At 37.6% G+C, this 20,489-nt stretch overlaps 1 protein-coding gene across 6 annotated transcripts in view; it reads right to left on the bottom strand.

Moving 5' to 3' along the window:
- Positions 1-20,489, bottom strand: part of zmym2 (zinc finger, MYM-type 2) — a 160,458-nt gene that overhangs the window by 138,717 nt on the left and 1,252 nt on the right. For 2 of the 6 annotated variants that reach the window (XM_048532385.2, XM_059646663.1), the window contains exon 2: positions 5,412-6,473. In XM_048532385.2, coding sequence (XP_048388342.2) covers positions 5,412-6,459 — 1,048 coding nt within the window. In that variant the 5' untranslated portion in view covers positions 6,460-6,473. Of the gene's footprint in view, positions 1-5,411; positions 6,474-8,717; positions 10,181-20,489 lie in introns of all 6 variants that reach the window. The other 4 variants (XM_059646660.1, XM_059646661.1, XM_059646659.1 and 1 more) reach the window with 4 other exon arrangements.

Genomic DNA, 20,489 nt, shown 5'->3' with positions numbered 1-20,489 from the left:
GGAGGATAATCCCTAAGCAGGAAGGGGTTCACATTCTGAAATTATCAAACTCATTTATCATACCCTTGGATTATCAGCTCCTTGATTACCTATCACCTTTTCACTCAGCACCATCACCACATACCCTAAATCCATCATTAGCACAAGTACTAGCTTTTCCTAACTATCTTCAATTCTGACAAAGAGAGTCACTGGTCTCAATGTTAACTCCTTCTCTCCACAGATGCCGCCAGACCTGCTGACTTTCTCCAGCACGCTCCATAACACGATTGAACAAAGTTGATTTTAAAAAAAATTTAACATATGAGGGGATTTTTAAAAATAAAAAAAGTTATGCATCCAAGTTACATAGAAGTAAAATAGGCTAAGTGTTGGGAGTCCCGTTTTTCTGAAAAAGTGACAACTTAGTTGACCCATTGATTGTGATGTTCATTTTTACACTTAGCACTGTCAGGGAACATAGCTCTCATTCACTTAATGGGATCAGTATCCAGCTATGCTCTATTAAGTTGCTCACATGTTGGCACAGTGACGTGCAAGATTGGCTTTTTTAAAAAACTAATTAATCCACATTTGTGGCAGGAAGATCAGTTGATGCAACAGAAGCAGCTGCGTTGTGCAGTCCCAGGTTATTGTCACAGATATTCCTCCATGGCCAACTGGAAAACTTCAGGCGTACTCTACTTCCTTCACATGTTGATTAAAAACTATCCTCATTTGTGATAAGCCAATGATACACTGCTTTCCCAGCATCTTACACTTCAGAATTGTTCAATTTTCTGCTCCCCTAAACAATTCCTTCACTTGGCTCTGTTCCAAGTGTAGTACAGTAACATCATGCTAAGAAATTGATGTAAATTTAACCAGGGAATCATGACAGCTACATTTTTACTAGTCTAATCAGACTAGAAACACATGGTGGTGATCAGTTTGGTGTATCTCACACACGTTTGGAAAGCCCCATTAAGGCTGGCACTCTTTCACTTAATAGTTTTTGTGTCCCTTTATTTGAAGGATTATAGTAACTGAATTTTAATTAACCTAATTAACTCAGGAGATCACGACGATCATTTGGGCAAATCTCATTCCACATCAGAAAACTCCAGTAGGGCTCCACACAAGAAAAAAATGCTGTTTGCATGCACACACACATGTCCATTTATAGTAGATGAGCTGACATTCTGCATATCCTCAAATTAGAAACAGAGTCAATTCCAGACTGCAGCAGAAGCTTTAGTGGATTAGTGCTGAATGTATGTATGATCGTTCTCATTTTCTCAGCCACTGATAATAGCCCAGGTTTGACCCGAGTAATTTTGCTCATGAGCAGAGGTTAGACTAGAACTGGTGTCAGAGTGTCTGATTTCTGCCCAATTCCTAGAGAAAACAGCATCAACTTCTGGCAGTTTGCTTACTTGACTTACAAAATTTGTTTGTAAGGCAGAATATTTATAAAAGCTTTGACTTGTATTTCTATTCACTGTTCCTTTCAAAATTAAACAAAAAAAAATCAGAGATGACATACATGCATGGATGAACTGAAAGGGGTGGGTTAGAAAGTAATTCACATCTGCAAGGAATGGTTATAATTACACACGTTGATCCATGGAGGTGCTCTCCTTAGTTTTGGATTTGATAGCTCTATGGTATATATTGCGGAGAAACTGGAGTCAACTGGAAAAGTCAGCAAGTATGTTATCTAAAATCTCCTTCACCTTAAGTCTTTACTTCTATTGATTTTTTAAAAAAGTTTAATTCATGTATGAACTAGGCCAGCATTCAATGCACATTCGTTGCCACCTTTAAGTGATAACTCACAATCTCCTGGGAAATTTGTTAGTTTACATTGTTATTGGGATGTGGGCATTGCTGGTCCATCCATAACTGCCCAGTTAGGTCAACCACATTGCTGAAGTTCTAGAGTCACATTTAGGCTAAATCAGATAAAGATGGCAGATTTTCTTCCAATTAAAGAAAGGACATTAATAAGCCAAATAGATTTTTAGAACTACTGACAATGAACAGATGGTTGCCAAACCAACTTTAAAAATTAGATTCAAAATTCCACTGCTAGGTTGGGATTCAAACCTACATCCCCAGAACATCAAATGGATCCTCCAGACACTGCCACAGTGGACAATTCATCTAGTGTCAATTGTTTTAACATTAATATTGGCCTATATTTATAATTCTAACCATTTCACAGTCTGCAAAATATGTTCACAGAAGCGATCGATTTTAGTTTCCATAGAAAACCAATTACATCAATTGCTTAGACTAAAACCCTTTCAAGTAACAAAATCTTTTGATGTTCAAAATTTTAAGTTTAAATAAAACAGGCTACTTTAAAAGCTTAGACAGCAGTACTAAAACCGCTGAAGCTTCTGGTTATTAACTTCAGAACTTTGTGGGTCAACCCACAGCAGGAGGACTGCAGTGCTTCAAGAAGGCAGCTCACCACCACCTTCTCAAAGGCAACTAGGAATGGTCAAGAATTTCACATTTAGAAACAGGCGAAGGTTTGAAATCAATCTCTAATTACTGCCTAAAAGTATTTAGTTGTCCACCTTGTAGTCGACTAAACATGTTGAATTCTCATACGTAGGTGTAAAGACCTGAACTATATTTTCTGCATTTTTGATTGTGGACCGAAAATGGTAACAAAAGGACAGTTTTAAAAGCAAGGATTGTGCAAGAAATTGCTGCACTTTTTTAAAAAAAAAGTTACTGAAATGGTGAGGGTGATGTTTGCACTCCTGCTTTGTTCAAGAAATCAGGAAACTGTTAGAAACTGTGCACCCAGCATAAAATAGATTGGTTTGGGCAATTGTGACCAGTCATAGATGCCAAAGATCATGAGCTTGGCAAAGTTCCGATTAGCTCCAGGATGGCTGATCAGCTGGAGGGTGTGAACAATATAGTGAGCTCTGAAAGGGCAGGTTGGTGTCCCCCTCTCTGTACAGAAAATGCTTCAAGTCTGAACCAAGTCAGTTGTTGCAATCTGTTGCCCTTAACAAGTAACCACAAGACTTTGCAGTTTGTGTACCGATTGCCCTGTGCCTCCTGTAAAAAAAAAATGAAGGAACCTGGAGAGGAGAGATTCAGGAACAGAAATTCCTGGCCCTGAGGGCTGGGCAATTAAACCATAGAGCTCATCTTCCCACCACCCAGCCCCCCCACCCCCTCGACACCGACTCCAACAACTTCCATCCATAAAAATAACTTTTTGTTATTTAAGAGAGATAGCAAGAATGGCAGATGCTGAAGTCAGAGATAACTGGAGGAATATAGCAGGCCAGGTAGCAGAGGAGCAAGAAAGTTGACATTTTTGGGTCAGGATTTTCAGAAAGGTCCATATGTTGAAAGTTCATTAATGTTTACTTGTGATTCGAATTTAGTTGCTTGTAATAAACAGTTATTCTTACTAGACCTGGTCAGTGTTTATATCATTAACTTAGGACCGCAAGAGTAGTGGGGCTCGAGAATCACCGCACCTTCCCAAGTAGCTTATCACAAAAGGATTTCTTCAAATAAATAATTAACATTGAAAGCTCTAATTACCATGATCATTACATAAAAATGATAATATGGCAACTCAGAAGTTATATAGCAATTTTAATGATCTTAAGATATCACATACACATTGATAGTAAATCAATTGACAATGCAAAGACATTTAAAATTTTCCAGGAGGAATAATTAGTTTGCATTGTATAACCATTCTGCACTCTTTTGCTAGGGGAATCACCATACTATTGAGAGATGTTGCTACAGATTTGGTCATAAATTCAGATAATTGCAGACTCTTGCATGGGGAGGCAATGGCCTACTGGTATTTCACTGTTAACCCAGAGAATGTTCTGGGGACCTGGGTCTGAGTCCTGCCATGACAGACGGTGGAATTTGAATTCAATAAATATCTGGAATAAAGAGTCTAATGACGACTGTGAATCCATTGTCAATTTAGACAAACTTCTGGTCTGGTTCACTAATGTCCCTTTAGGGAAGGAAACTGCCATTCTTTCCTTGATCTGGTTGAGGTGACTCCAGACCCACAGCAATGTGGTTGACACTTACTGCCCTCTGAGCAATTAGGAATGGGCAATAAATTCTGCCTAGCCAGTGACACCTCATCCCATGAATGAATAAAGAAAACAAAAAAGGACTAAATTTAGTTAGCTTGCTTTGATGTTTCGAACCATAAGTATTTCAATTGTGAAATACTCTATCCCACACCACTCCCAAATCAGTAACTGGCAGACTGCTATTAAAACAACCCTTGGCCAAAGTGGCTAATTGACAATCATTTTTCTCTCCATACAGCTGCAGGCTCTGACCAAACCAAAATGGCTTTAGTCAATAGGTGCACTAAGGCACGTAAACTAGGCAAACTGAAGTTTTAATTTTTGCTGTGTCCTCAAACAGCCTAAACCAAACACCTTCTCAGAGCCAACAAGCACACCAACCTCCCCACAAAGCATTTGGCTCTTCTGTTCACTAACCTTATATAGTCTCGAATCTTACTCAATTTGCCTGGCTTTCTGAATATCACAAAAAATCGTGGCTCCATTTACAGCCAATTACTTTGACTTGGTCCCAGACTGCATACAGCAACCACTCCTCATCCAATTCTGTACAATGCAGTGCGACTTCGAACTTCTTTCTACATGTTCCTTTTTCGTCAGATTTGCCTGCAAATTAGAACGTTGTGCTTCACCATTCATTAATGGGTTCCTGAAGCCCATTATTCTCCAGAGTCCAGATATTCCTCAAGGTTGCATCATTGCAAAGATCTTCTGGTCTTCTCTGCACTCGATTAACATCCAAGGTGGTTTCCTCACTTCATTCAGCTGCGAACAATCAACATTCCAGAAATGCTGTCACCTCACACAGAGTAACATTCTAGGTATAATCTCCAGGTAGTATTTTAATCAAGCATCCTACCACTAAAAAGCCAGTTTACGCTTCTGAATCCCTGCCCTTCCTTAACCACATCCTCCTAGCTAACATCCATTGAACTCACCATCGCTCCCACACCCTCATTCCCCATTACCACCCACACATTACTAAGCAGTGGAATTAGCCACCACTCTCATCATGCACGTTCAGAATATTCCAATTGTTTTTGACTTCCCATGTTCGTTAAAAAGAAGCCAACTATTAGTTGTCATTTTATTTAAGTAATGCTCTGAGCATTTTTTTTAAACCAACTTGTTATAAAAGTTGTTATAGATTTATGCAGCAGTAATTTTTCACTTGTGAACACATTTAAAAAGTACTCACCAGAGCTCATGGAGCAATGGTAGTGTCTTTACCTGAGTCAAGCATCACAGCTTCAAGGCCCACCAGCTCAAGAGGTGCGTAATAACATTCTGAATAGGTTGATTGTAAAATATCTACAAAGTACTCACCATGTTTGTGTTGTGATGTCAAAAGCACAGATTCACCATTTAGAAATCCATCTCCAGCACCATCCATAATATTGTCAGAGTTAGAAGTACCCACGCTATATTGAAAAGTTTGTTTCTGTACTCCCTCATCTACACCTTCAAATTTCTGATCATGAAGAGATGTGACATTGCAAATCATTAAATCTAAATCAGTTTCCCCAGAACGTTGTGCTGGTGGTTCATTTGTAGTGGGCTTAGAACTGGCATCCAATGTGGTGACACAGGTTATTTGTATTTCAGAGTCTGGTTCAGTACTGATACCCTGGCTTAATGCTTCATTTCCATTTGTTGGCAAAATATTACCTCTTCTGGGATCTGGAAGCATTGTTGTTTGTAAAGGGTGGCATTTATTCAAGTCAACTTCCTTTATATTTGTTCTGCATTCCCAATTTAAATTGTTATTCTCAAAATTTGGAGTACAAAATAAACCCTGATTATCCATGTACGGCACTGCAATGTTATGGAAATCAACTTTGTGGCCACCCAAGTCAGTTGGTTTGCTGAATCCATTTCTTTCAGCACATCTTCCAGACGTAGCAGCTTTTCCTGGCTCAGGGTTTCCTTCTTCCTCATCATCAATTATGATGGGCTCTACTGGTGACACAAAATCCTTTCCTGTTGGTGGCAATGACGTATTCATTTCATTTCCAATGGATTCTGGATTATGAAACACTGGAACTGAAGCACTGGGTTTGTTTGCTCGTGTGGTTGCAGGATAATTTGCAGAAAAGGAAGGTTCGACAAACACAACATCATCATCATCATCCTCCTCATTCTGGGAACAAGTTATGCTACCTTCAACAGGTTTCCAACGAGAACTGTCAGAGTTAGTTTTGAGATGGTTGTTCACATTTTGAGACCCATCAAAGGCTGCAGCTGCGCTTGAGATTGTGGTTGACATAATATCACCATGTATTCCTCCTCCAATTCCTAAGTATTTCTGTTGTTCAATGTATTGGTCTTCAGGCAATGAATTCATACCTATAGATTCATTATTCCCAACATTCATGTCTCAAGTACAAGCTGTATTGAAAAAGAAAGAATATCAAAATTATTACTTTTTAAAAAAAGTTACATAGTATACAAGTAATTCTATCTCAAAAGATTCAAGGTCAAGCAGTGTCTTGGTGGGAAATGAACTTATTGATGGTACTTGCAATGTAACATGGATAAGTGAAATGAGCTTGTATTTTTCTTGTCCAAGTGGTCAGGGACAGGTTATAATTTTGAAATATTAAGGTATGCATCTTTTCCATTTGAAACAACAACGATGATTTCAAAGTGCAAAATAGCAGCTCATTCATTTGAAAATACATTCCGAGGATCCAAGACATTCAACACTTTTGTTTTAAATTTCTCAGAACAGGACTGTTGAAAACAAATTTAAAGCCAACACCATAGCACTGGTTATAGAAAGCTACACAGAGTAAACTGTATGGCACTTGGACATCAGGGAGCATATTGCAGAATGAGGAGATATATTCTTAAACATAAATGTATGAATATGCAGGCAGCAAATAGAAAGGTTAATAGGAAGGAATACAGGTACATTTCTGGCCAAGAGTAAGCCAGTCTGCAACATCAATTAAACGAAAATATTAACTGGCCAAAAAAGTGAAAAGAATTACGAGGATAATGGTGATGATGATCAGAAGGAGGCTGTGCTAGGAGTGATAAATTTTGTTGGTTCAATTATTGTTCTTGAACATATGATCTAGAAAATGATTTGTATAATCCAAGTGTAGATATTTTAACAATAATAAAGATAAGGATGAATTAGCCTCACTGGCCATAATCATCTTTTATACACAGGGATGGTGTCAGAGAAGAAGAATTGCAGATGTTACTAAATCCAGCAAAACAGACCCGTTGGATAAGCCTCAAGTGATGGAAAAGCTTTCAGAAGAACATAAAGACTACATATTTTATTCGGAATTCTAAAGAGTAGATGAAAGTTTAGATTCTCAGTTTTTTTTTCTAAAAAAAATGGCAGCATGGTCACTTAGTACTCTCAAGAGCACAAATTTTACTAGAAGCATCACAAACTTTGGGAAGAGAAAGAAACTTCCTGTTACTAGCTTATGAATTGGTTCAGAGGGGCAGTTCGTAAGTGAAGTACAGAAGAGCATAAGCAGTCATAACTACAAGCCTACCAGTAAAATCAAATTGCTCTCCCTCTTTAAAATTGGGAAACAAATAACAGACTTTACAAAAAGAAGATCAAATTCAAGACTAGGCCCAACTGACTGGTTACAGAATGGATCCAAAAGAAAACTAACACTTTGGCCAAAAAATAAAAACAGAAGAAAAACAAAATAAGAAATTCACCTTGTTTCTTCTTTTGGATTGGATTCTGATGCTGTGCCCTTTTGCTCATACTTTCACCCATGAAATTTATGATATATATATTGTGCCTTATCTGGCTTGTCTATCCCACGTGTAAACAAATGTGTTTGGAATTAAAGGGGGTATAGTTTAAGTTTGCATGTAAGCAATTAATAAAATTTGTCATATTTCAGAGAATAGGTTGTTTTTTTCATTACTAATGAATTTTGGTTTGAAATTTATATTCTCTTCCATCATGGCTAACTAATCATTGTTTATCAAAATTTTGTTTGTTCTACTGCAAGTTTATACTACTGTCCTTCCTCCCTAATATGGAGCACAATTCTTGTTGCATGCAAGATCTTCAAAGTGCAACATTCTACACAAAGATTGCCACTCTTTCTCCACAAGTTGTGTCTACATTCTTCCCAACCCCTCCTCGGTAACCACAGTTCCTGACTATTATTTAACAGGAAGCATCCTAGCCCCATCTGCATGGATTTAATCGTCAGCCAGTTGACCGATACATTGTCTTATTCTTGACCTGTTAAATGCAAATCTAACAAAGTGATTACTGATGTTTAAAACAATAAAAGCCACTTGTACAACTAATGTTTAAGCTGATTAAAAAAAACACAAACAAACAAACTTCCTCATGACCATAGTGCACCACAAAACAAGTTGTTTATTTTGCGAAAAAAGATAGCGGAAAGAAGAACATGTTGATGATATTGCACACCTACAAAACAAAAAAGTTTGCTCAAACCTCCAAACAGGAATAGGAACAATAGCAACATTACTAAACAAGACAAAAACAAGTTGTCCTTGTGACAAGCTGAGGAACCCACTGCATTTCAGCTGCTATTCCTGAAAATCCCAATTTTTAATAAGTGCAGCCATTTTTCATTAAAACTTATCTAAAGAAAGCAAAAGTCAACTCACTTAACCCACAATGTAAAGTCCTTCCTCTTGGAGGCCAGTCCAAAGTGATAGCCTGAGGTTGCTCACAAATGTCTTTTGAAAATGCAGTCTCACTTGCAAGTTAAGAATGGAAGAAAAAAAACAGTGCGAGCATAATCTGCATTTATTCACGAAACAAAGTGCACTTAAGTCCAGACTTCTATACAGCCCATTATGATAATTCTGCAATTTCTGTTGACCAGATCTTGAGTTTTATTTTAAATATCCCTTGGTAAAATAGACCAAAACCTATCTGTTTTGCTCAAGGAATGCAATAAATAATTGGTCAAGAAACTAGGGAGTCAAAATGAAGCTTCAAACAGAGAAAAATAAAAAGGTCTCAGAAGAGAAAAATGAATACAAGCAAGCACATTTCAGTACAACTATTTGTGGCATGCAGACCAGAGGGAAAGAGAAACCATAATGAATATTACCAATAAATATCTCAACAAATCCAGTTTAGAGAAAGGGGTTTAAAAAGAGAACAAAATAAACTATTAGCTCGATTGTTACGTAAATCCCCAAGATACTTCCACGTGGCACTTCAACACTTGTAGCACCTACTACGTGTACAGGCCTTGGCCTCAAGCAGACCAGTGGTTATGACATGCTCCAGGGACATCTGGATAAGAACAGACTGGGAAGAGGACAAATAGTTGGGTTGAATGACCCCCTCACCTGTTTGGCCAGCCAAGGCAGGCTACAAGATTAGCAGGTCATCCATCCTGCCCACAACACAACTATTGTTTGCACCATTGGTCTTGTGGGGGTGGGGTTGGAAGAGGTAATTTGAGAGCTTGATAAAAACACGAGAATCAATAACATTTCTACCAAATCTGTGATGCTAATAAAGGAATGACTCAGGTTTAGGAAGACCATGCCACCTCCAGGCAGCAGGGCAGAACACTACAGCATGTCTGGATACTTTAGGAGTACAAGGTAGCATTGGAGGATCTGCAGGAGTCAGTTCAAACAGGAACATGTTGCATGCTTGATTCATCTTGATACCAGTTTAGTGAGGGCTGAGAATAATATTTTAAAAACAGGCCTTGTCTATATGCACATAAGTCATTGAAATAAGCAGGGCAGAGAGTCATTGAAAATGTATGGTGTTCTGGGCTTTCTAAAGAGGGGTGTACAAATCAATAGGCAGCTAGGATGAAACTCAGACTTGAGCCTAACAGGAGTAATGCATCCTGTTCTATGTCCTACATTTAGGGAGACTGTTTAAAAAAAAACTTAAAACAGGCATAGAAAAGATTCACAAGAATGGTTCCAGAGTTGAAGAATTTCAGGATTTACCTTGCAACATGTTTCTCCAAGTTACCTTCAGATTCTCCACCACATTACGCTCAGCTGTTGAGACATGCCAATGTTTTCTCTCCTACTGCCTGGAGGTGGCAGGGCCTTCCTGAGTCAGGGACATCCCTTAACCATCTAGTTACCTGGGAGAGAATGGAGCAATTCTTCTTGGAAGTCAGAGGGTCAAGAGATTGGTACAGATATTTTTTTAAAAAATCATGAGTGGGTATGGAGAAGTTGTTCACATTGGAAAAAATGGAGAACCACAATTTTTAATTAAAAAAGTCATTTTTAGGCAAAAAGCAGCAATCGTAGTAAGGAAGCTGTGAGAGAGGAGTATATGTTATGCACTGTGGGGAGGGATTCAATTGTAGTTTTCAAAAGGAAATTGGGTGTTAGCTCTACAAGAAAAATTTGCACAGCTACAGGAAAAAAATCTAAACTGCACTTGTGGAGAACTGGTATAGGCATGATAGCCAAGCGCCTCCTGTGCTGTAATCATTCCATGCTATTATGAAATTACCAGATGTATATGGACACAATGAACAGAGTAGTATATTTGGATATCTGTGAAGCATTAAACAAAATATCACAGGAAACATGCCGAAATTATGCAACAAAAAGGGTGTTTATAGGATGGCTGAAAAGAGAAAACAGTACAAACGAATTCTTCTTGAATTGATAAGAGCCAATGAGTGTTAAGAATTCTCTACTAGCAGATATCTATAATAGCTGTATACATGAAAACTATATTAAGAAAAGTAATCAACATTTCTTTGGTTGGACCTGTACATTTACTTGTTGGATGTGTGAATTTTTTTGCAGGTTCAACAACTTAAGGGTCTGATCTGTGGGTGGCTAAATTGCACCAAGAAGACAAGAATAAACATGCAAATAATTTAGGTAGGAAGGAATTATTTTGGTAGTTTTTGGCATATTTTAACAAGGTTTTTTTTAAAATGTAAAGAGGATTGTAACAAATGTAGAAGCTTAGTTAGTAAAGAAATCTGTACAGTTAAAATGAAAAGTGATGCATTTTCATAGCTTCCTTGTTGTACAGACACTTCGTAGGAAGAATGAGAATCTAAATGAGAGGACAAGAAAATCTAGGGGTACAAATACACTAAATAAAAGTGTTGCAGATTAATAAGGTCAAGAATTGACTCCAGGGACTGAATGTACAATTGTCAAGTTTATGGACAAAGATAGGCAGGAAAGTTATGACAATGACATATGGAAGTGACAAAAGGATACTAATAGGTTGAGCAAGTGAGCTAAAATCTGGCAAATGCAGTATAATATGGGAAAACGCAAGATGGTTTCCTTCAGCAGGAAGGAAAAAAATGTATATAGAAAGAATACAGACTTCTGAATTGCAGAGTGATCAGGACACCTTAATGCAGTGCTTCTCACATTTTTTGCACTATGACGCCAATGTCAGATGATTCAACTGTTGAGAGGTTTCAAAGGAGGGTTCTGTTCAAACGGGAGTACAGCTGTCAGAGCTCCATGGCAGCCGTGGCTGTCTTAACGCTCACATGTTCCACTGGGGTCCCAATTCCCATTTTGGCAAGCCCAGTTCTAGTGCATGAATTGCAAAGGTTAATGGACATTTTTGGGAAGTAAAGTTGGCCAATGTCTTCATGTAATTTGAACCGTACTGTAACTAAGGTATTTTCAGAAAAACAAAGATTTTCAAGAAATCTTGAAATAAAAATTGTGATCAGTGACAAACTTAAGGGTTGATTGCGTTATAAATGCAGACAGTGGAATGTGTAAAAGAACAAAATGTGACAGTAGATGCAAATGGAAATCCTGATGGGCACTGCGAAGAATTTTTGTACTGTCACCAGTACCTCATACGAACAGTTTTGTGCAACCAAGAAATGAAAAGGCCATTTGGCCCATGAAGTCCTTTAATGGTTTCATAGAGGAATTGAAGATTATCAGATCCTCCATGTTGTTTTATTCTCATAACCCTTGATTTCCTTACTAATTAATAGCTATGCTCAAGGCTGACATAGGTTAACAACCCACTCATGACAGCCCTATTGGTCAAGAATTCCACAGATCCACCACCCTTGGAGGGATTTTCTCATCTGTTTTAAAATGGACAACCCCTTAATTGGAGTTAACACAGTCTGTTCCTAGACTCCAACAGGGCAACAAACGTTCAGCATCTAAAGTCCCAAAGAATGTTACATTTCAATAAACTCACCTCTCATTCTTCTAAACTCCAGAGTTGGCCTAACCTTGTTCACCTGCCCTCAAAACAAAAGCCACTCCATACCAGAATCAACTTAATAGACCTTCACTGTTCAGCTTTTAATGCCAGTATATCTTTTCCTAGATAAGGGGATCAAACTATTAACACCATGATCTGGCTAATGCCTTATTTAGTTTGGCAAAACTTCCCTGTTCCTACACTCTACTCTATTTGAAATAAAAAAGGCTAATGTTGAATTTGTTTTCCCGTCACCCACTGAACTTGGATGCCATATGGTCATTTATGCACAAGGGCTCCCAATTCCCTCTGCACTGTAGCTTTCCTACAGTCTGTCTATTTAATTAACATGCAGTTTTCTTTTATTTTTCTGTTAAAAGTGCATGGCCTGACATGTTCCCCAAATGATATTCTACCTGCCAAATTGTCACCCACTCAATCTTTATTTCTCTGTAGTCACCATCATCCTCACTAATTGTGGCTACAATGATCCTCGTGGCACGCCATCTTTCATTAATTAGCCAATCCTCTGGTATTGTCCCAGCCCCATAAGTTGTTTTATTTTAAGCAGTTATCAAATGACTCCATGTTCCAAATAAACTAAATCTACTGGTTCGCATTATTGCCACTACTTGTTATCTTCTCAAAGAATTCTAAAATTCATCTGGTATGACCTTTCCTTCATGAAGTCATGCTGACCCTGCTTGATTATATATTTCTAAATGCTCTGCTATTACATTCTTTATAACTGAGGAACATTTTCCCCCATTACAAATTCCAAGACAACAGACATATAGATACCAGTTTCTTGTCTCCCTATCTATCTGTTTGGATAGAGATGTCCCATTGGCAGTTTACCAAATCTTTAGGAACTAATCCAAAATTCTGATGGTTCCTGGAAATTTTCCATCAGTGCATTCACTACCTCCATAGCTACTGCCTTCAATAACCTAGCACACAAACCACCACGGTCTACGGGATGTAATCAGCCTTCGCACTCATTAGTTGAGAATGGAAAAAAATGAAACTAAAACAAATTTAAGAGTTGATTCTGGCAATTTGGTGTGAGGAAGACTGCAGGCTGGTTTGTTTTACAAATCCTGCAAATAAAGAGGCGTTAGTAAATTATTGCCTTGAAAAGGTTAAGATAAAAAAAAAGTGATACAATTCCAAGGATACAAAAATGTGTGCCATAACAATAAAAACAGGAGTATTAAACTCTTGCAAAAGATCCAGTAACATTGCTCAAAAGTGTGTTTAGGCAATGTGTTTAATTTGAAGGTTTTTAAAATAAAAAAGTTGTTGTTTAGGTATTTCCAGGAAATGCACCAAGCTGAAGGAAAAACCATCTTAGAAAGCACAGAAATTCACTGGAAGATAGCTAAATTATAGATGTGCTGACCTGAGCAAGGAGCATTGGTGTGGAGAGAGTGGTAAGTCTTTAGTGGGGGTTTATGTGTTTGTATCTTTAGTGCTAGGACAAAAGAATTCGGGAGAGTTTTAATCATTTTCTAGCTGTTTGTAAAATTGTTTCAAAGTTTTGTCTAGCCCATGGTTTCCTTTAATAAACATCACCATCTTTGAATACTGAGTACGCTGGCTTACACTTGCAAGTGTGTTCCATGATTGAAAAAAAAATGCTGGAGTCTCCAAAACAAAAAAAAACAGGTTTTCCATCTCAGATCTGACTTGACCTGAAATAAAATCAGCTGTGATCATAACACACTATGAATATTAAAGGAAATTCATGTAAATGTTTCAGCTTCAGGCAAGGTACACTCCAAATGGGAAAAGCAAATCCAAAACTGCTTGTATGATGAAAAACCAAGATGAAGCAGTAAAAGGGAGTGTCTAATCCAAGCGATGTCACATAAGTCAGACCTGGGTTAATTAGGGAAGGTCTGTGAAGACAGAAATCAGAAGCAAATAAACAGTAGGAGTAAAGATGAAAAGTCAACTGGATCAGATGACTTATTTGTAAGACTCTATGATTAGCGGTGGTGCAAGACAATTGGAGAATTTGCACTCTCCCTAAAAATTTGGAATTTTTTTTGTCCTTTGTTTCAATGTTTTGCATAGTTTGATTTACTCTTAGGTGGTGGGAAATGTGAAAAACAGGAACCTGGGACAAAGTTAACAGCCGCCCGAGAAGGAGTGGATTAAATGACAAAAACAGTGATTTGAAGACAGGCATTCGTGTATAACTAACTTACAGGGTAACGGAAAAGGTTGGGGGGGGGGGGGGGGGGAACGAACGGAATTTCTAGAACGTGTCTGATATAGACTTTTCAACACACAAACACAAACAAATAATAGTGGCAGCATGGATTTGAAGTTGGTTGAGAAACAGGAAAGGCAGAATCGTGGTACTTTTCTTAATGTATACAGATGATTGTGGTTAGGATTTACAGGGTACAATTTCAAAACCTGCAGGTGACTAAAAGCTTGAAAGCATCAGCAGCGGTGGCAACTTAAAAAAGGAAAAAACAGGCTGATGGAATTTTTGTTGTGCAATTTATATATCTTTAACTGGAGTTTGGGTTTCCACATGCCCAAAGAGTTTCAATGATCAAGTATTTTGACAGTCATGGCAATTTATTTAAAAAAATAAAATCAGCAAAAGAGAAAGACTCACTGGGCGATAACAGGTTTTAGTCTACTTTATTCTCTCATTAACACTCCCATTGTAAACAACACAGTGCACCATGCTTCCAGTGGAAGATTTGGGAAGTGTTTTTTGGGCTTGAGGGAAATCACCTACAATATGGAAACTTATAAACTTCTTGAATTTCAGTTTAAGCAATTCTGCAGGGTTCTTAACTGAAGTTAGATATGTGAAGCAGTTGCACCTGAGAAATGAAATGGAGAAATTTAGAATTTTTAAAACTAGGGTTGCCATACTGCAAGGAGATTTATAGAATTTACAAACTAGAAGCATTTGGTGAAAACTCAAAAGGTTATTTCAAGCTGAAAAGGCTTAAGCTCAGTTACATGATGAATCAAGGAAGAGGCTCAGATTCTCATAACTGGGAATTCAAGCCAAAGTTAAAGTGAAACTCTGAATAAAGAAGACTTTCTCTCAAGTATGCAAGTACTGTAATGGGATTCTGTTTGGAATAATGAATTGCATTTCTATTGTATGTTCTGGAATCTTTGAAGTGTATTGCATAAAATAGAATAAACTGAATATTTTTATCATTTATTTTCCTTAATAAATTTGTTTATTGTTAAGAACCAAAATTTGCAACATCACATGCTTATGTTTCAGTGAGAGACCAGCTTGATAAAAATCAAGCAAAATACATGAACGATCAAGCCGGATTTCAGTCTGGGGGTTTGACCCGACACCTGTTGGAATCAAAACAATTGAGGGCTCTTGGTAGGATTTCTGAATTCACTGGATTTAAGACATCTATTTTTGCATTTATTGAAAACAAAAGGTCAACATGGAGGCTCTGGACATAAAAGTGGCTGCATGCTGGTGATGTTTACCAGCAATGGAAGATACAGCAGTTGATTAGTTGAAATCTTTTGATTAAAAGGGTGAACAAAAAGGAGGTACTAAAATAAACTGAAAGGTTGTATTGCATAAGGAAGAGATGATTCAACTAATTATTTGCTATTTAGAGTTAGAGTTAGAGTTAGAGTTAAAAAGGAGGAAAACATGAAATTGGGGCACTACAACCAGAACCAAGAGGGAAAAAACCAGACTTCAAGCTAGGAAAGAAGAAACTTCAAATAGAAGGAAGAAAAGCACAGAGGACAATGGAAAAGGAGAAAGCAGGGAGAGAGAACATGACTAGACCAAAGCCGGGGGGGGGGGGGGGGGGGGGGAAGAGGAGTAGTACGAGGGAGGGGAATGATTTTGATTATAATGAGGAATTTGATTTAAACACAGTCTTCACTTAGTGCCCAAATTTACAGAGGTTATAATCTCAAGAGATATTTTACTTCATGCAAGAATGTATCTGGACAGATGAAGGGGGTTTGAACCTTAATGCAGTGTGCTTGGTAGCCAAGGCTGTGAGAGCATACACAGCAGACTGGTTTGTTACAAACCAGAGTACGAAACTGTCAGAGGCAAATATACAATCTTATCTAAAGCTCATCAACTGAAATATTGGATAAGAAACCAAATTCAACATCCGTTGAATTTACAAGGGAATAAAAAGAACAAGTGTGGTATAGTTCATTCATGGCAGAGAAATATTTTGAAAATGAAAGGGGAAGGATGATCACCGAAGAGTTCATAAATAGTATTTCTGCAAATTTAAAACAATTTAGACAAAAGGTCAAATATTTAGGATCATGATACAACAGTTCTGACAGATACTCATGATATCTAACACAGGATTTCAGGTGGGGAAAATAGCCATATGGAATTGCACAAAGAAAGGAAAAGCTAGAAATGTAACAGATACTCATTCTATAGGGAACAGAGGACACAAAAGTATTAAAGGGGGGGGGGAAGTTTGAAACAAAAAGCAATGCAAATAAGTTAATACAATTCCATTGTATGAAAATTGGATATCAGTGGTTAAAAGTTGTCTGGGAGACCAATTTTAGTCATAAAGGGTATGTAAAAAAATCTTCAGAAATGGAGACATCAGGAAAAGAAGTGGGGACTAAACTTTTAGCAGTAGTACAAAGAGAACGTTTCCTTGGAATGTACCAAGGGACAGATGACTCTGTGCAGTCACAAAAATTATTTTTTGAATCGTGAAGAGAAGGCAAACCACTAGAGGTTCTGAAGTGTTTAACTTCAAAAGCAGAGGTAAGCCAAAGAAAATATAGGAGGTAAAATCAGTTACAGGTCTGGCTGATAAAACTAGTTGCCTTCCAGAGGGGTTAGTGATGGAGAAAATTAAAACTTGAAGTACACACAGAGGACACAAACTAGCAGTTCCACTATAGAGATGGATAAAGAGTGACTTATTAGATGGAAAAGTTGTATTGTGTGTATTAAAAAAAAAATTTGCAGAAGGGATTGATTTTATTTTGGGAAATGTGACCTCACCAGTAGATGGTGGAACAACCAGTGGAAGTAAATAATACTGAAATGTTACACGGCAAATAATGGATTGTTTCCTGTCTCTGGTGTGACTAGAACTTAGGGCCACATGATTAGACAGGAACAACAGGATTATGCAAAAGCAGTTATTGGACACAATTTTCAAAAATTTGCAAAGCACAAAACCAACGTCTTCAGTTCATTTTCTTAATAGATGTGCAATATGTTAACTTGGAACTCAAAAATAAGTTATCAAATAGCCTATTCAGAGCCTTTTTCTGAGGCTCAGTTGTTGTGCTTTGGAGATCTTGAAGAAAAGTGGAGAATTTAAACAGGCACAAGTGTCATTGACAACTTGAAAGCTGTGCTGAAAACCACACTAGTTTTAGCTGTGTCTAATCAGAAGACTGAAAACTGCCTATGGAAGTCTTGGTGTGGGGATTGCTTTGCTGCAGGATGATAAGATAGGGAATGGCTGGTCTGTCAGTTACTTCACAAAGACACTGACTGGAAATCAGTGGCAGAATCTTCTTGGTTAGTATGGGAGTTAAGGGCTATTGGGAGAAGATAGGGAATGGGCTTGAGAAACCTAGCAGCCATTGGGTAATTTTGCTCCTATACATGTTACCTTTAAGCATTCAATAACTGAAGGAAAAAAAAATACGTCGTGTAGACGCCACATCATTGCAAAATACATATTAGTAACAATGTAGATGAAACAGTATATGGACATGAAACATTGGATTTTCTTTATAAAATTTTGGGGCAGGAAATTATTATTTTGAAGTTTAATTCTCCAACCATATAACATAAAAATCAGTTACGTGCCCGGGAAGGAAATTACAAGCAAACATTTAATCAAGTGCAAATCTGAAGAACAAAGTAACGTGATGCCAATTAACTAATTTAAAATATGGTTGCATGTAATTTGTATACTGAAGTGAACATGTTATTACTGTTTGAGTGACATAACAACAGTGGCGTGAACTTTTGATGAGTAATGAAAATGCCTCTGCAACAAATTTTCATATTTCTCTGGGGAGACTTGTGATGTGAGGCAGAAGTAGACATATTTTTATTACCAAGGGAATAAAAGATTGTCAGCCATAAGCAAGAATGTAGAGTGGAGATTAAAATCAAACCAGCTATGACCATATCGAATGGCAGAGCAGGCTCAAAGGACCAAGCATAGATAATGGGAACTGCAGATGCTGGAGAATCCAAGATAACAAACTGTGAAGCTCCTGAGATGCTACTTGGCCTGCTGTGTTCATCCAGCTTCACACTTTGTTATCAAAGGACCAAGCAGCCTACTCTTATTCCTTGTTCATATGCTCAAACAGGATGTGCCATTTTACTTAAGTTTGGATTTTTAAATTTGAATTAATGACAGTGTGAGAGGAAGAACTTACTGCTCTCGAGGAAGCCTCTCATTTATTTTCTTTGCTTGTCAACTTTCCCAATGAAGTGTTACATGCTTTCAGATGGATTTATTTCAGGGAAAACAAACACCCATAAAACTGGGGAAAAATTGGTTGTTCAGTCTTTTTAAAAGTGAAGCTGGGTGTGTAAAGCAGCTGCTCCCGAGAAATGGAAATAATGGTTTTAAATTGTTAAAATGGCATTTGATGACTGAAAAGGACTTTAAGCAATCTAGTAAAAAAAGTTTCACAAGTGTCTGCTTTAAATGCTGAAGAGGTTATGTGAAGCAGAGAAAGTTTATTTATCGTATTACTGAGACTAAAGAAAAATGCTACATTATCTCATGACTAAGAATTCATGCCATAGCTAGGTCAAACCCTGTGTGTCAGAGAAGGGACTTCCCTCAGACATTCAAATGCTTTAATGGGACACTGTTGGGATGAATAAACTATTATTTCAAGAAGGGAATCGGATGGAACTGGAGGGGAATAAATCTACAGGCTATGGTATAGAACAGTGGAATGAGTAGAATATTGTACCAGGAGAGTTAGCATGGATTCAATGGACTGACTGGTGTTTTGTGTTATAATCATTCTACAATTCTTTTAAACAAACAAAGCAATAATCTCAGAATTCCAGATGACTGGCAGATAAACTTAACATGGTACAATTTCAAGATGGGTGCAGGAATGAAGACACAAGGTCCAAGCACACTAAGTAGCAAGATAAATTAAGAAGGCCGTTCAAACAGAAGATCGAAGGCTATAGTATAGATGTAAGAAAAAAAGCCTCATTCAGAACGCTGCATTCAATTCTATACAAGGCACTGTAGGAAGAAGCCTTCGAGATATAATTTGCTAGCTTGGTACCAGAAATGATGGACCTCAACACTCCTCAGACCAAGGAAAGATAAATAGGAATAGTTTAAAGTGGATTAGAGGCACAGTCAAAAATAAATATGTTTCTAGTGAATGAAGTCAGAAATTTAATTTAACTTAAGTTGTATGATTTTTTAAAAATCATGAGTGGTTATTGCATGGAATGAGCTTCTGGACGAAGTGATGGATACAACCACAGTTACAACATTTAAAATACATCTGGTAAGTACACAAAATTAAGTGTTTGGACGAATATGGGTCAAGAGTAGGCAGGTGGGACTAGTTTAGTTTGGGATAATGGTAAGCAATGGACTGTTTGGGCCAAAATTTCTGTAACAATAAAAGAGAAAATCCACCTGTTGGATCTTTTCCTATTTGTAAAATTCTGTTAAGTATTATGTGCAAAATGGGGGGGGGGGGCTGGAAAAGATTCACTCGCAACTTTCAAAAGGAATTGAAGAAATACTTCAAAATAAATCCTGTCATGGGGGGGGGGGGGGGGGGGGGGCTGTTGGGGGTGACGTGAGTGAGGCAAGGAGTTTGATAGCTCTACCATACATGGATCAAAAAAGTCTCCACCAGCACTTGTGATTTTGGTAACCTCAGGCGATTTCCAGATTGAAGATACGAGCTTCGAGCAATAAACGTCAGACATGAGAAATTGTTACTATTCATACCTTATTTTATCTTACACTACAGAATTACAAACAGTAAATTCAAGTGTCAGAATGACGGGTCAAGTACGTGTTCCTCATTAAAGAAAACTGGTAAAGTAGTCGCAACTTGTTTAGCTATAATTTAAACACAACAATTCGGCGTATCATCGTTAAACGAGTCATTTAGGCACGCTGGAAATATTTATTTCCGATTGCAGAAAAAATATAGTAGGTTTTCACATGATGTCATGGTGATCTCAT

Source organism: Stegostoma tigrinum, chromosome 6 (genome assembly GCF_030684315.1).
Source record: "Stegostoma tigrinum isolate sSteTig4 chromosome 6, sSteTig4.hap1, whole genome shotgun sequence".
NCBI lineage: Eukaryota > Metazoa > Chordata > Chondrichthyes > Orectolobiformes > Stegostomatidae > Stegostoma > Stegostoma tigrinum.
The sequence above is the reverse complement of the archived record's forward strand: the minus strand, read 5'-3'. Positions and strand labels throughout refer to the sequence as shown.